Below are 12,557 nucleotides of genomic sequence, written 5' to 3' on the forward strand. Positions count from 1 at the left end.
TTTTAAGGCAAAAAATACAACTGAAAAAAGAATACAGATTGTTCTGTTTCTTACAGCGCAAGAAAACCTATCGAAAAAGGAAACAAGACAGCAGACACGACACTGAATCTAACCTCTGCATTCTACGAAAGGTAGTTCATCGGTTCTGCGTGTTGGAAATTTTGAGTAAAAATTTCATTGTTCCACATTGGTCATTTTTAAAAGATTTTCTCACTTTATAAGGATTTGTTTTTTACGGATAGTGATTGAAGTGATAGACGATGGAGAATGAAATTGGGCTCACTCTTAAGGTTGGGTTTTAGGGTGTACTAATTAATTAGTAATTAATATATAATTAATTATCAAAAGATGGGGCTTGGGCCTTCTTGGGCTTTGAAAATTAATTTTGAATTTAATTATTTAATTATTTTTTACCAACGTAGAGAGCAAACATTCTTTTGAGGAGATGTCTCCCAAAAGATGCAACCTTTTTTCATACCTGTTGCGAACATGCATAATCTTATTATATATACATCCATCTGCATGACATTTAGAACATAGAAAAACATAATTCTTCTTCTACAATCCAAAACATTCTTCCTGAGAGATCCACAATGAAATTCGTCAGAAGTTAAGTTTTCCGATGCTGAAATTTTAACTTGACCATTGAATCCTAGTGAAGCATACGTCTGTAGAACTACAAACACTAAGTAGGGGCAAAATATCTGTTTCAAGGATATTACGGTACGCAAGCCTCAATCTTTAGTTTTTCTGTTTAATATTATTTCGTGTTCATATTTTGTTAAGTTAGTCGTTCGCATTCATCATTTATTAGCATATATAAAATTATCATTGATGGTTGATATTTATCCCACACTGCGAACCTCTCTGCCTATGGAACCATCTTCATTGGTAAAAGGGTCAGCGAACCTTGCTGCGAAGCCAAGAGCAGCATCGGCTCCCCTGCCAACACCTTCGTCGAAATTGAGAGCACAACCTATTCTTAGCCTCGTTCAGCTTCTCCTTCCACCATGTTCTCCTTGAGCCTTCCTCCGCCTTCTTGCTGCACCAAGTGTTGGCGTTCGTGACCATTGTTGTTGCGTGATCGGGAAGTCCTAATACAACCACGAAAACCGCAAGAAGACGTAGACGAAGTAGAAACATCCATATCTGTTTTGTGTTCGCGAAGTGAACCGTGGTTTGACATGAGCACGGTTGGTCGAGAAAGAGAGAGAATCTGTGTTGCACTTGGAGTGGAAGGGTGTTAATTTGTAGGGGAGGGGAAGGGATGGGAAGGGAAAGGGATAGAAAGAGAGAAAAAGGAAACAGGAGATATGTATATACACACACATATGGAAAGAAAGAGTTGTCAATATTTAGGATTTATAGATTTTCGAGGAAAGATTTGGTGGAAACAAAACAAGGAATTCCTAATGCAAATCTTAGAGGGATTTCAAAATGCTGGAAACATAGAACAGAACACTACTTCTCATTATACAATTGGAATGATACTTGAAAAAACTTGCTCCAATTATATAATAAAATGTGGTATATTCGCTTTGTGTTCCAAGCACATTGATAAATCTCTCCAAACCTTCAACATTTCCCGCCATAGTTGATACGCGCCCTAATGCGGTGCCGTAAACATTCCCCACCACAACCCACACGCCCTAAGAAAGGACGACTTGCTATTGATCAAAACAAAAGAAACGAAGACAGAACCTGAACATGTGGAGTGCCCTCGTGGTATTTTGGATCAATAATGTAATATTATGGCATTTTAATTTGTTGTAATGACATCATTAGTTTGGAATGTCACGATGGCGTAAACAAATATAGGAAAGTATCCGTATCCTTCATAAGAAGTAATCAATATTGACAAATATCTTAAATCAATCATAAAATGTTACGTGAAAAGAAAACTGCACATAATATATGATTAGAGGAGTTCTTCTGTTTGGACCATGTGGTTGACCGGCCAAATACTCATCGGATGGGACGAGAAGGGGATGAGTGGGCCCAAAATACAAAAGGAGTGGACCTATATTCTCGTGTAATTGACTTAAAATATCTTTACAGTGACATTTCCGTTGTAGGTAAGGTTTTCTCAAAATTTTATAACCGAAACCGAAACGCATGTATTAAGCTTTGGCATGGTAGATGTTACTAACAATCTAGGTGATCTTGATGTCCAATTCTGAAGTTCAATTTAGACTCTTCATTAGACAATTATACATGGATCTCATTTTTCAGTGCAACTGCAAATAGCCAAATAACTCCACAACACTCATGTTCGTGGATAAATTTTCCTTCTTTAACAAGGTTTAATCTTTGTTTCGATTACGACTCAGGGCAATCGAACATGTTTCGTTTAACCCTAATATTTTACCAGTGTACAGAGTGATGAAACAACAACAAAGCCTTATCCTGACAAAGATTAAGCTTCGATACAATCCAATGATAGTGCTTGTATTGAAGTTGATTCAAAGGTAATACCTATACGAGTTGAGACTTATATAACACCTAAATGTTTCTATAAAAACAATAAAACAACTTCCCCATCACTATAAAGCAAGGCAAATATTAAGTTTATTTTCCAAGGGCTAGAAACACACGGGTACCGGCGCCGGCGAGACATCGACGATGAAGCAACTTGACTAAGACCATTTTCGAACCTGAGGCTATGTTGCCGAGGGTTGCTGCGGTTGGGTCTGTCCTTTAGGAGGAACCTTTGCTGCCATAGAGCGTAATCCGTTCGCAATTTCAGTGAAACTCAGCCTCTCGGATGGCTCCGATGACCAGCATCTCTCCATCAGTGATTTCCATTCGGGATCGCAAGAGTCCGGTATTGGTGGCCGCAATGTGTTGCTCACAATACCACCTGCATTAACATATGAACAGCAGGATATCAGCTTCTCCGAATCTGAGTAAAACCTCAAGGAGCCGAGCATTGTTAACAAGTGTGAAGTTGTATTGAGCAGTAGAAGATACCTATGATAGCACCATAGTGCAAATCCGCATATGGTTCGTCTCCAGTGAGCAGCTCCCACAACACGATACCGAAAGAAAACACATCGACCTATTGCATGCAACAAAAGAGGAGGGTAAATAGCTAAGCAATAAAAACAGGTCTAAGAAGTGAGTGGCAATCATTTGAGACGATTTAGAATAAATTAATTAAGAAAACACAAACCTTCTCAGAAACAAGGCTACTGCTACCACTCAACAGCTCCGGTGCCATCCATGGAAGTGTTCCCCGCACACCACCGGAGATCAGCGTATGACATTTCACCTTAGATAGGCCCAAATCACCGACCTGGCATCAGAAAGAAACCGGTGAACACAATATTCTAAACACGTAAACGAATTACAGTATGTTACACAAGAAGCATCTTATAAAGCATGTCAATGAAAAATGTGCGTTTTTGAAAAAGATGCTGCATTCTAAACAAGTATGTGGCTTATCATAAGAAACGAAAGATCACATCTACCACAAAATGAACCAGAATATGAGAATGCAAGGAGCAAAATAAAGGCACTACCTTGCATATTGGGCGGTGTGGATCTCGAAGATTGACAAGTAAGTTGTCACTCTTCAAATCAAAGTGTACTATCTTCTTTTCATGCAGGTACTCCATTCCGAATGCCACATCCATTGCAATCATGAGGCGCTTGCGCTTGTCTAGACTCCTGATAAAATTAAATCTGCGTCAGATTTTTATCCCACTTGAAAATTACAAACAACAAAATGCCAAGCAAATACATTACTTCTCATTTTTCTGCAAGGCATTTCTCAGAGAGCCGTTAACCATATATTCTGTCACTGTTGCCACAGAACCTCCGGGTCCGTCAAGCACAACACCATAGAAAGCTACCACATTGGGGTGGTGCAAGTCAGCAAGCTTGATGGCCTCATTCCAGAAATCATCTCTCTGTTTGAACACATAAACCACAACATACGGATTAAGTAAAAGAGGTATGAATGAATGAAAGCTAAAAGTTTTAGAAACTAGTGCGACAAAAAGACAAACCATGCGGTCTTGTTCTGAAGGCTTCCCGAAAAAACACCTATCATTGATTCTTTTGATTGCAACATCAGTGCCCCTCCATTTTCCATGATAAACGGTACCAAAAGTTCCAGAACCTAATTCTCTCATCTCTTCAAGGTCACTGTTCTTTATAATCTGCCAACAGAATAAGAAATCGGTCAATGTTAATATCACAACATCACAATACATATTAATGGAAACCAATTTTTCACCTGCAACCGGCCTAGGCCATCTGCTACTGGAAAACCAAGATTTGGCTTATCTGCAAAGTTGGATTTGACATCCTAAAATAGAAAGCGGAAGTTAGAAGAACAACAGGAGAGCCTGGAATATTTTTTTTCTGAGAGGGCGAGAACACATACAAATAATAAAAAAATTTCACACATGTACATATATGAATTCTTAAATACCTCACTTTCTGATCTGTTTTGCATCCATGCAGCATTGTTTTGAACCTCTTCATCTCGATTGGATTCATAAGCAGACTCATTTTTATCATGCAAGTAAGAATCTGATGGCGTAGATGACTGAAAAACACGAGCAGCTACTCCCTCGGCAACAGCTTTAAGTTCTTGCTTTATTTGTTCTTCTGCTGATCCTACGACAAAGAAGCAAAATATTAAGAAAAGTTCATATGAAATAATTAACTTATCTAGAAAGTAAAGGCAAATCATCACGTAACTAACCTTTGGACGACGGAGCATGCTCTGAACTAAGATCCCTGTTCAAATTGCCTGGTGGCTGTTGACCTCCATTGTCCATTCGCATTTCTGTATATGGTTCTTTTCTCAATTGTATTTTGGTTGGCTTAGGAGGCAATTGAGTATCCTGGCACAAACTCCAAGGATCTTGATTGCTGAACAGTGAGTTTGAGGAGTCCTGGGCACCGAAACCATTCGAGGTATTAACTTCCCTCTCGTTAGGTACCATCTTGGGCTGCAATCTCATATTCTCATCATTCCATTCAGGAAAAGGTTGAATTCCATCAGTGAGATGGGTAGAAACAACAGGGGTTCCATAATTAGATTGGTAAGAATCACAAGGATATATTCCAACTCTTGATTGCAGATAAGATTCAGGATTTCCCCATATAGATTGTTGTCCTAAATCATAGAATTCTGCTGGCTGTGAACTATACCCATGTGAGACTTCGGCAGGGGTAGAAGCTAGTACTTCGGTTGAGTTAAAGTGATTCCTACCAAATTTGTCAACGATGTTATCTACAGCCACCTCTCTACCCCCAACCTGTGGTGTTTTGTGATCAACGTTGTCTTCCATTCTAGGTATATCCCAAGGTGATTCACCATGCTCCTTATTAACATAAAGCTCAGTGGGATTTATCCTGAGTGTTTCCATCCTCCCGTCGATTTGTCTCAGATTATCATATGCAGTTGGAGATTCACGAACCAGGCATTCTGAAGTTTCAACAGGTGCGCCTCCAACAAGAGGTACATCTTGATTAAAAGGATCGTTACCTAAATTTTCCTGTTTAACCTGGTAATGAAATGGCATTGGATTTTGTTGAACAACATCGTCTTGACAACGCTGAGGAATACCGACCATGAATGCACCATTTGGTGATTGCACATCACCTCCTCTCTGGATAACGCCCTGTGGAGATGAAATCTGAGAGAGGCCAGTCACATCTGAATGAGATGTTATGAGACGAGGATCTACTGGAATTTGAACCCTAGGTCGAGCCTCAACTCCTTGGCCAAAATTACCTTCTCCCCTGTTCATCGGCTGAGCTCGCAAATTCTCCTCCAGCCGAGGACTATAATAAGTTGGATTTGAATCAGATACCGGGCTTCCGCCAATGTCTCTCTGAACCTGTACCACAGTATCAGAATGTGCATGAGGCAATGCTATCTGACACATATAACAGTCCTGGAACTTTGTGGACTTCTCGGGATACACTACCTGTTGGTGAGATACCAATGCATCATGGTAAATCACATGCTCCGGTGGTTGAACTTGATGCCATCCGTAAGCACCTCCTGCTGTTGTTAAGGGTACTTGAACCTGATAGGAATTATAGCTTTGTTCAGCAGGAAGCTGGACGACATTGGGAACATAGGTACTCTCGCCTGCATACTTATCCAACCGAGTCTGTTGTGGATGGATCAATGGCTGAAGCACACTTGGTCTTATATTAACATGAGAAGACGAGGGAGTCATTGTCATGTGTGCTGCAGGAATGAAGTGATGCGGGGTGATGCCAGCAATACTATCACCGTATTGCTGTTTGGTGAATACAGGACCAGCAGTCCCCAATAGGTGAGGACTTGGGAAACCCATCTGAGGAGGAAGCTGGATATGGTCTGCCCGTGTCATAACCTCCTGGCGAGGACCAACATAAGTTTGCAGATAAGGAGCAGTAGATGAAATGCCAATTCCAGGTTGCTGCTGTGATACTGTAACAGGCACAGATCTTTCTAACTCACCTTCCGGATGAGAAGATGGTGTTTGGGGAGGCCCAGACTTAACCACAGGAATGACCAATGGAAGTGTAGAAACTTCAGAATAAATTGCAGGCTTAGGATCCACAAATACCAGCCTTGTACTAGCATCATGAGAAGTAGCTGAATCCCCTTTCGGTGATAACTTGCCCGGTGATGGAAGTCCAGTATTGTCCCCCTGACCAGGAATTGAGTTATCAACAACATCAGTTCCACTAAAATCAGAATTTTGAGTTGAAGTTGCACTTGCATTGCTCTCCTTCCTCACAATACCAACACTCACCCCATCCGTAATCCCATTGACAGCATCAACATATCTCTGCTCACTGTTATGTAAATCCCCAATTTGTACGACACCAGATGGATCAACTTCAGAAGCAGAAAACAAAAATACCCTCAACTTTGCTGAACCATCTGGAGATCTCTCGACCAACTTCCCATATTCATCCTTCATATTGTCAAGATCATCAGCACATGAAACCGACACCAGTGCATCGAGATCCTCATCGGGGAGCTGGTATTTAATGACCACAGGTTGCCCAAATGTATCCACAATCTTCTGCACTAGCTCATTGAAGCTCACATCTCTCCGAACACTAATAATCCTTGTCTGCCCTCCAACATACCTCAACATTCCATCACTTGGTCTGGGCAAAATCTTTCCGCCAAAGCTGCACAGAAGCTTTATTTTCTTCCCAGACACAGAATCTTCTCCACCGTCATCACTTGCTTGTTCAGTCCCGCTGCCACGATTGCCCAAATTGGCATTACAACCATACCCCGATGTCGAATCATTCCCAGTCTGATCAGCAACATTGCCACTGACCTTATTGCCTAAATTGGGATTATAACCAATCCTAGCTGCCATATCATTAACTCCATGATCTAAACCACTGCCAGCACTCCTATTAAACATATTTGAACTACAGTCAGAAGGCCCAGAAGCAGTTGTTGTAGTAGCACAGCTTACAAGATCAACATCATTTCCGCCGACCCGACTGCCCAAATTAGGACTGTAACCAATTCCAACACCAACGGCAGGGTTCACACCTGGATGCCCCACCGGCACAGCAATGCGGGGGCCAGGGCACCACGGGGGCACCCCCGACACGGCATTTCCATACCCTAGGCCAACATGCCCAGCCTCCGAGGCAACCGGTGCTTGGTAAAAAACAGGTATTGAACGAGGGCTATTAACTTCACGAACCAGGTGGCTAGGGAAAAATCCATCAGGGTTTCCAGCAGTTGTAGTAGCCTGCGCAATGCGGGGTTCTTCGGCCACAGTTCGAGCTACATTTAACTGTCTCAGTTCCTTGGGAAACGAATTTTGATCAAACGCCATATCTACAATTAATAAAAAAAAAATTCAAAATTCAATCAAGGGTCTGCAAAATCAACCGTAAATAAGAAAACCCACGATCAAAATTCGATAAAGCTAAAATATTTTCATCTGGATTGCAATAAAGCTAAGGTCTTTTCATCTGGGATTTTCATTTTATTAATTCTAATTCAAGTACTGAAGCTTTTCTAATCATCTGCTATAAACCCTAGCCAGATTGCACCAAACTATAACAAAATTTTACAGCTTTATATCCAAAACAGGGGGCAATAAACAAAGATAATTGAAAGAAAAAAAACACACACACAGAGAGATTAAGTACCAGATTGAAGCGTTGGCGTTTCGAGGAGAGAGAGAGTGTGTGGAAGAGATAAGGTGGGGGAGAAGAAAAAACACAGAGAGAGAGAGAGAGTCCTAGTCGGTGGAGTGCAGTTTCCAAACTCCGAAGGAATCAAAGCTCACAGTGACAAGCGTCCCCTCAAGAGCTCCTTGGCACTTTCTCGCTCCAAAAATCTGGTCTTTTTATTGTTCCATCCATCGTTGAATATTTTCTCGGGAAAATGATGTGTTTGTGAATAAAATGGCAGAGTGGCGTAAGAGAAATTTTTTTTTGGTTTGAAGTCTTTGGAGAAGGGAGAAGAGAGAAGGGGACGGGGGAAGCCACGTGGAATGTTTCATGCAAGATTATGATCTATCAGTAAAAAAGTGTAGTATTATGTGTTGTTGGGAACATAGGAGTACTTTGTTTGAGACAGTGACATATACAAATAATATATAAACCCTTAAAAGGGTAGGGATTCCCATTTAAAAAAAATAGGAATATTCTCTTGACTATTAGATTTGATTTTAATGAAATTATGTGGTTGAGATTAAATCACAGACCATATAATCTCAATCACATGATTTCATTAAAGCTAAATCTAACAGTTAAGAGAATGTCATGAGGATCCCTTCCGTTAAAGGCTTATATATATATATATATATATATATATATATTTTATATATTATCTCGATATTTTGAATTTAATGGCCTTGTCAATAATTTTTTAATATGTCAAGAATATAGACTGATATATCAAGTATTATAATACAAATAATTTAATATTTAAAAATAATTTAACTACTAATATAATAAGACTTGATGTACCAAACTATGTATTCAGTAGACCTAAAGATTTCTCGACATTGTGGCAAGGTAGGAGAAGACAAATACAAAACTAAAATACTGGAAGGTCCTTCAAATACTACATTAAATTATATTATGCAACATATTATTTAAGTAATACTTTATGATAGAATTGTTGGCAGTAATTTCGTATCTACTTATGGTTACTTTTTTTAACTGCTCATGCTATTTTAATCACAACTTAATTAAAGCCTTAACTTCTTATTTTTGTTCGTGATCAATCTTTAATTACTTTGATCGCATGATCATGGTCAATATAAATCATGATTGTTTTACTAATTAGGTTTCAATCGTTCAATTTTATTTAATTTTTTGTTAATACAAAAAGTAATGAATATTAAACACATGCCATCAGAAAATTAAAAAAAAGATAAACATAAGTTATGAGTTTATGTTAAAGCATTACCACTGTTTTAAAAATTCCGCCTAGTGCTATCAAGGTCTTGTCTAGGCTCTGGACGACAAGCCACTATTCTAATGATTCATAGACGGTTGAAAATTATGAAAAAAATGCCTAGACTTGTTTAAGTAACTATTCATACTTAAGAGTAAATTATTGAAAGAAAAAAATGTATGCCTACATTCGACGATAGAACTTACCGTAATTCTTATGAACTAAAGTATTTACAGTAAGAAATAATTAAGTTAATGCATGCCATATTGTTGTATACTATAACTTATCGTAACTTTTGTATTTATCCCGAAATTGCTAACTTCTTTCCTGGTCTGAATAGGGCAACTTCACAATAATTGGATTATTCTTGGTTCACTATATTTTTCTGGATTCATATCGACCGTTTGAACGACATTTTCGACTTTCACCGAATCGGTGGGTGATGACACATCATCAAAACTGGAATTGCGATCCTCTGAATTTCTCTGTCCGAGAGTATAAATTCTAAGAAATAGAACTAATCATTTAAAACCCTTATTAACTCATCATACTAACTCTGCACACAAATAAAGCGTCTGAATGTCTCATACTAACAACCCAAATCTCTTAATCCTTGGCTTTCTAACGCAAAGATTCTGAGAGATTTTCAATTCTCAAAACTGGGAGGATATGAGATATATTTTCCTTGTTTTTTATAATTTTTTTAAAGGTATAAAAAGTTCGACATCATAGAGGAATAAATCTTTATAAGAAAAGGAAAGAGAGAATAATATGGAAACTAACATCAGCAAGTCTTTTACTTGTTTGGATGAGATCCGCCAAATCCTTTGCTTGATATTAAAACAAAAAGTGGATTAAACTTCCATACGCGGTTTCATTATTCTTTTTAAGGTTGACTAAAATTCAAGAAAGTAGGATATATTTTGGGTAAATAATGAATGTGAAAAAGTTAAGCATTTTGAGTTACGGCTTTGTGTCTCACAACTCACAAACTTGTTCACCATATTGAGTGTTATGTGGTTTGATTGGAAGGAAGGCAATTTCTATGAAACTGAAGAAACTTACACCAAACAGGTTTCAAGAATTAATAAAATATTAAATATAAGGACGGATCCACTCTTGGACCCGGGTGGTTCTGAGACCACCCGAACGTCCAAAGAAGTGCCTGTGAGAACCTCTAAAGACCACCCAACGGTGTGAGCGTGTAGTGGAAAACAGAAGACCACGGTGGCTCTACTTGGACCTTGGTTACAATGAATAAGAAGGAATTTTCTCTCCATTTCCCAAGTGACCAACATTCTTTTTTTTTTAATTGTTGTCCCATCAAGTTGTGCAACCCTAGCATTTTAATTAGCAAACGGATGGTGCATCACTCAACAAATATTTTTATATCATATGTTTAACACCGTTACTTTTAAAAGTGCTCTATAAATTCATACAACTTTTGAAAAGTATTTCGTAATGTATTATGAACTCATAGTCCCTATCACTTTCATCTCTTACCATCAAATTCATTACTAAAGCAAAAATTCTGATATTTTGTATGTTATATATTGAATAATAAACCTTAAATTCTCAATACAAGTACATATTTTTTAAGTGTAAATAGGCACTTACTTGTATAATATGTAGTAACTTTACTTAAATCCACCTAAACTACCTATGTCTTTGCCTATACTCCATCTAGGCGCATAGGAGGCCTTGGCCCACCTCTAGACTAGCGCCTAATGTTCATTGATTAGGACCATCCGAAGTTAGAATCTTAAATCCGTCATTGAATATACCCTTACATATTAATAAAAAACCAAATTAACTTTTCTAACAACATGAGCACCGATGTAACGATATTCCAAACCTATCAAGCGGCTGTATGCGTTGGTAACTTTTCGCGCAACGTAGCTTTATTATTCTGGACCTTGACATTTTTCATCTAAGTACTTTACACCGAAAGGCTCAGCACCAAATTAACGATATTAGTCAAACAAATTCATGTCGGTATTACAAAAGTACACCGACTAACCAATCGATATTACATCATGCTTATGTGATTCTAGTATATCTATGCGCACTGAAAGTCAGGTAAAAGAAAGAGATCTGTATAGTACTTGGCTCGATCGTTCGTCTTTAGCAAGTAGATAATCCTACACCTGTTAAGTTGTCGTTCCTCCAATAAGCAACAAGGACGTGAAACCCAACATTTTTGAGTATTTGTATCCTTCCATGTTTGAAACACCCTAATCATTTTGCTATAGATAATAGAGGTGTGACAACGATATGTACGTAGCGAAGAAAATGAGTTCCGGAATCAGTCGTGTTTGCATGGGCTAATTTGTCCTGGTCGGCCATGCTTTGTCGGTTTTATGCAGATTGATTCTTGTCATTCATGTTTATAAAGACGGATAATTAAACGCGACTAATTCTAACAGTTCTTGAGAAAATAATTGATTAATTGTGGGATTGTGTGAGATGGAAAGTAGACCTCAACTTGCATTGTTTTATTTATAACATGTGTGCGCGCGCGCAATATGCCATATTGGCTGCAGCGTAGAGAGTATCATATTGTTCCTCTGTGGGAGAATTCAGAACATAATTAGCAAACTAATCAGTAGTGTAAACAGTAATTAAGCTAGCATAGATTTCTCCTAATCTGTACATTTGACCAATCCTAGGCTCCTAGCCATCTAGTAAATCTCATGTTGATGTATCCGATGATGTTCAATATTACAACAAACGTAGAAGAAGGATCAACAAGGTGCAAGTGCATTTAATTAACTAATTGCTATTTATATGTTTAATTTAATTAACTAATTGCTATTTATATGTTTAATTTAATTAACTAATTGCTATTTATATGTTTAATGATAAATGTTAAGGAAACTCTCAAAAGTGAAATTCTCTGTTAACTCTATGTCATCTCATGTTTTTGATACAATGTTTTATAATGTTAGCATAAAAATTGACGTTAATTAAATTGTTAACCGTGAAATGACAGAGATTTCATCAAGAATTAATCCCACTTTGAGAGAAAATCTCCTTAGCATTTTTCATGTTTAATTACTAGGTTAGGAATATTTAGGAAGGTCATGATCTAATGAACTGCCACATATTTGGCCGGGACAAAATCGAAGTAGCTACTAGCTAGCTCTTTCGT

General features: G+C 38.2%; 1 protein-coding gene across 2 annotated transcripts; it reads right to left on the minus strand.

The window, feature by feature from the left end:
• Positions 1-2,194: 2,194 nt before the first annotated feature.
• On the minus strand, positions 2,195-8,494 carry LOC137748475 (RAF-like serine/threonine-protein kinase PRAF). Of its 2 annotated transcripts, XM_068488633.1 has the most exons (11): positions 8,149-8,494; positions 5,949-7,831; positions 4,715-5,858; positions 4,439-4,626; positions 4,241-4,312; positions 4,011-4,163; positions 3,748-3,911; positions 3,522-3,669; positions 3,173-3,295; positions 2,971-3,058; positions 2,197-2,860 (listed from the first exon to the last, which is right to left on the minus strand). In XM_068488633.1, the coding sequence occupies exons 2-11, from the start codon at positions 7,827-7,829 to the stop codon at positions 2,661-2,663; spliced, it is 4,161 nt and encodes a 1,386-aa protein (XP_068344734.1). In that variant the 5' UTR covers positions 7,830-7,831; positions 8,149-8,494; the 3' UTR covers positions 2,197-2,660. The 2 variants fall into 2 exon arrangements, with proteins under 2 accessions (XP_068344733.1, XP_068344734.1); XM_068488632.1 differs by having other exon boundaries at positions 2,195-2,860; positions 4,715-7,831.
• Positions 8,495-12,557: the final 4,063 nt, after the last annotated feature.

Source organism: Pyrus communis, chromosome 10, assembly GCF_963583255.1.
Source record: "Pyrus communis chromosome 10, drPyrComm1.1, whole genome shotgun sequence".
Taxonomy (NCBI): Eukaryota; Viridiplantae; Streptophyta; class Magnoliopsida; order Rosales; family Rosaceae; genus Pyrus; species Pyrus communis.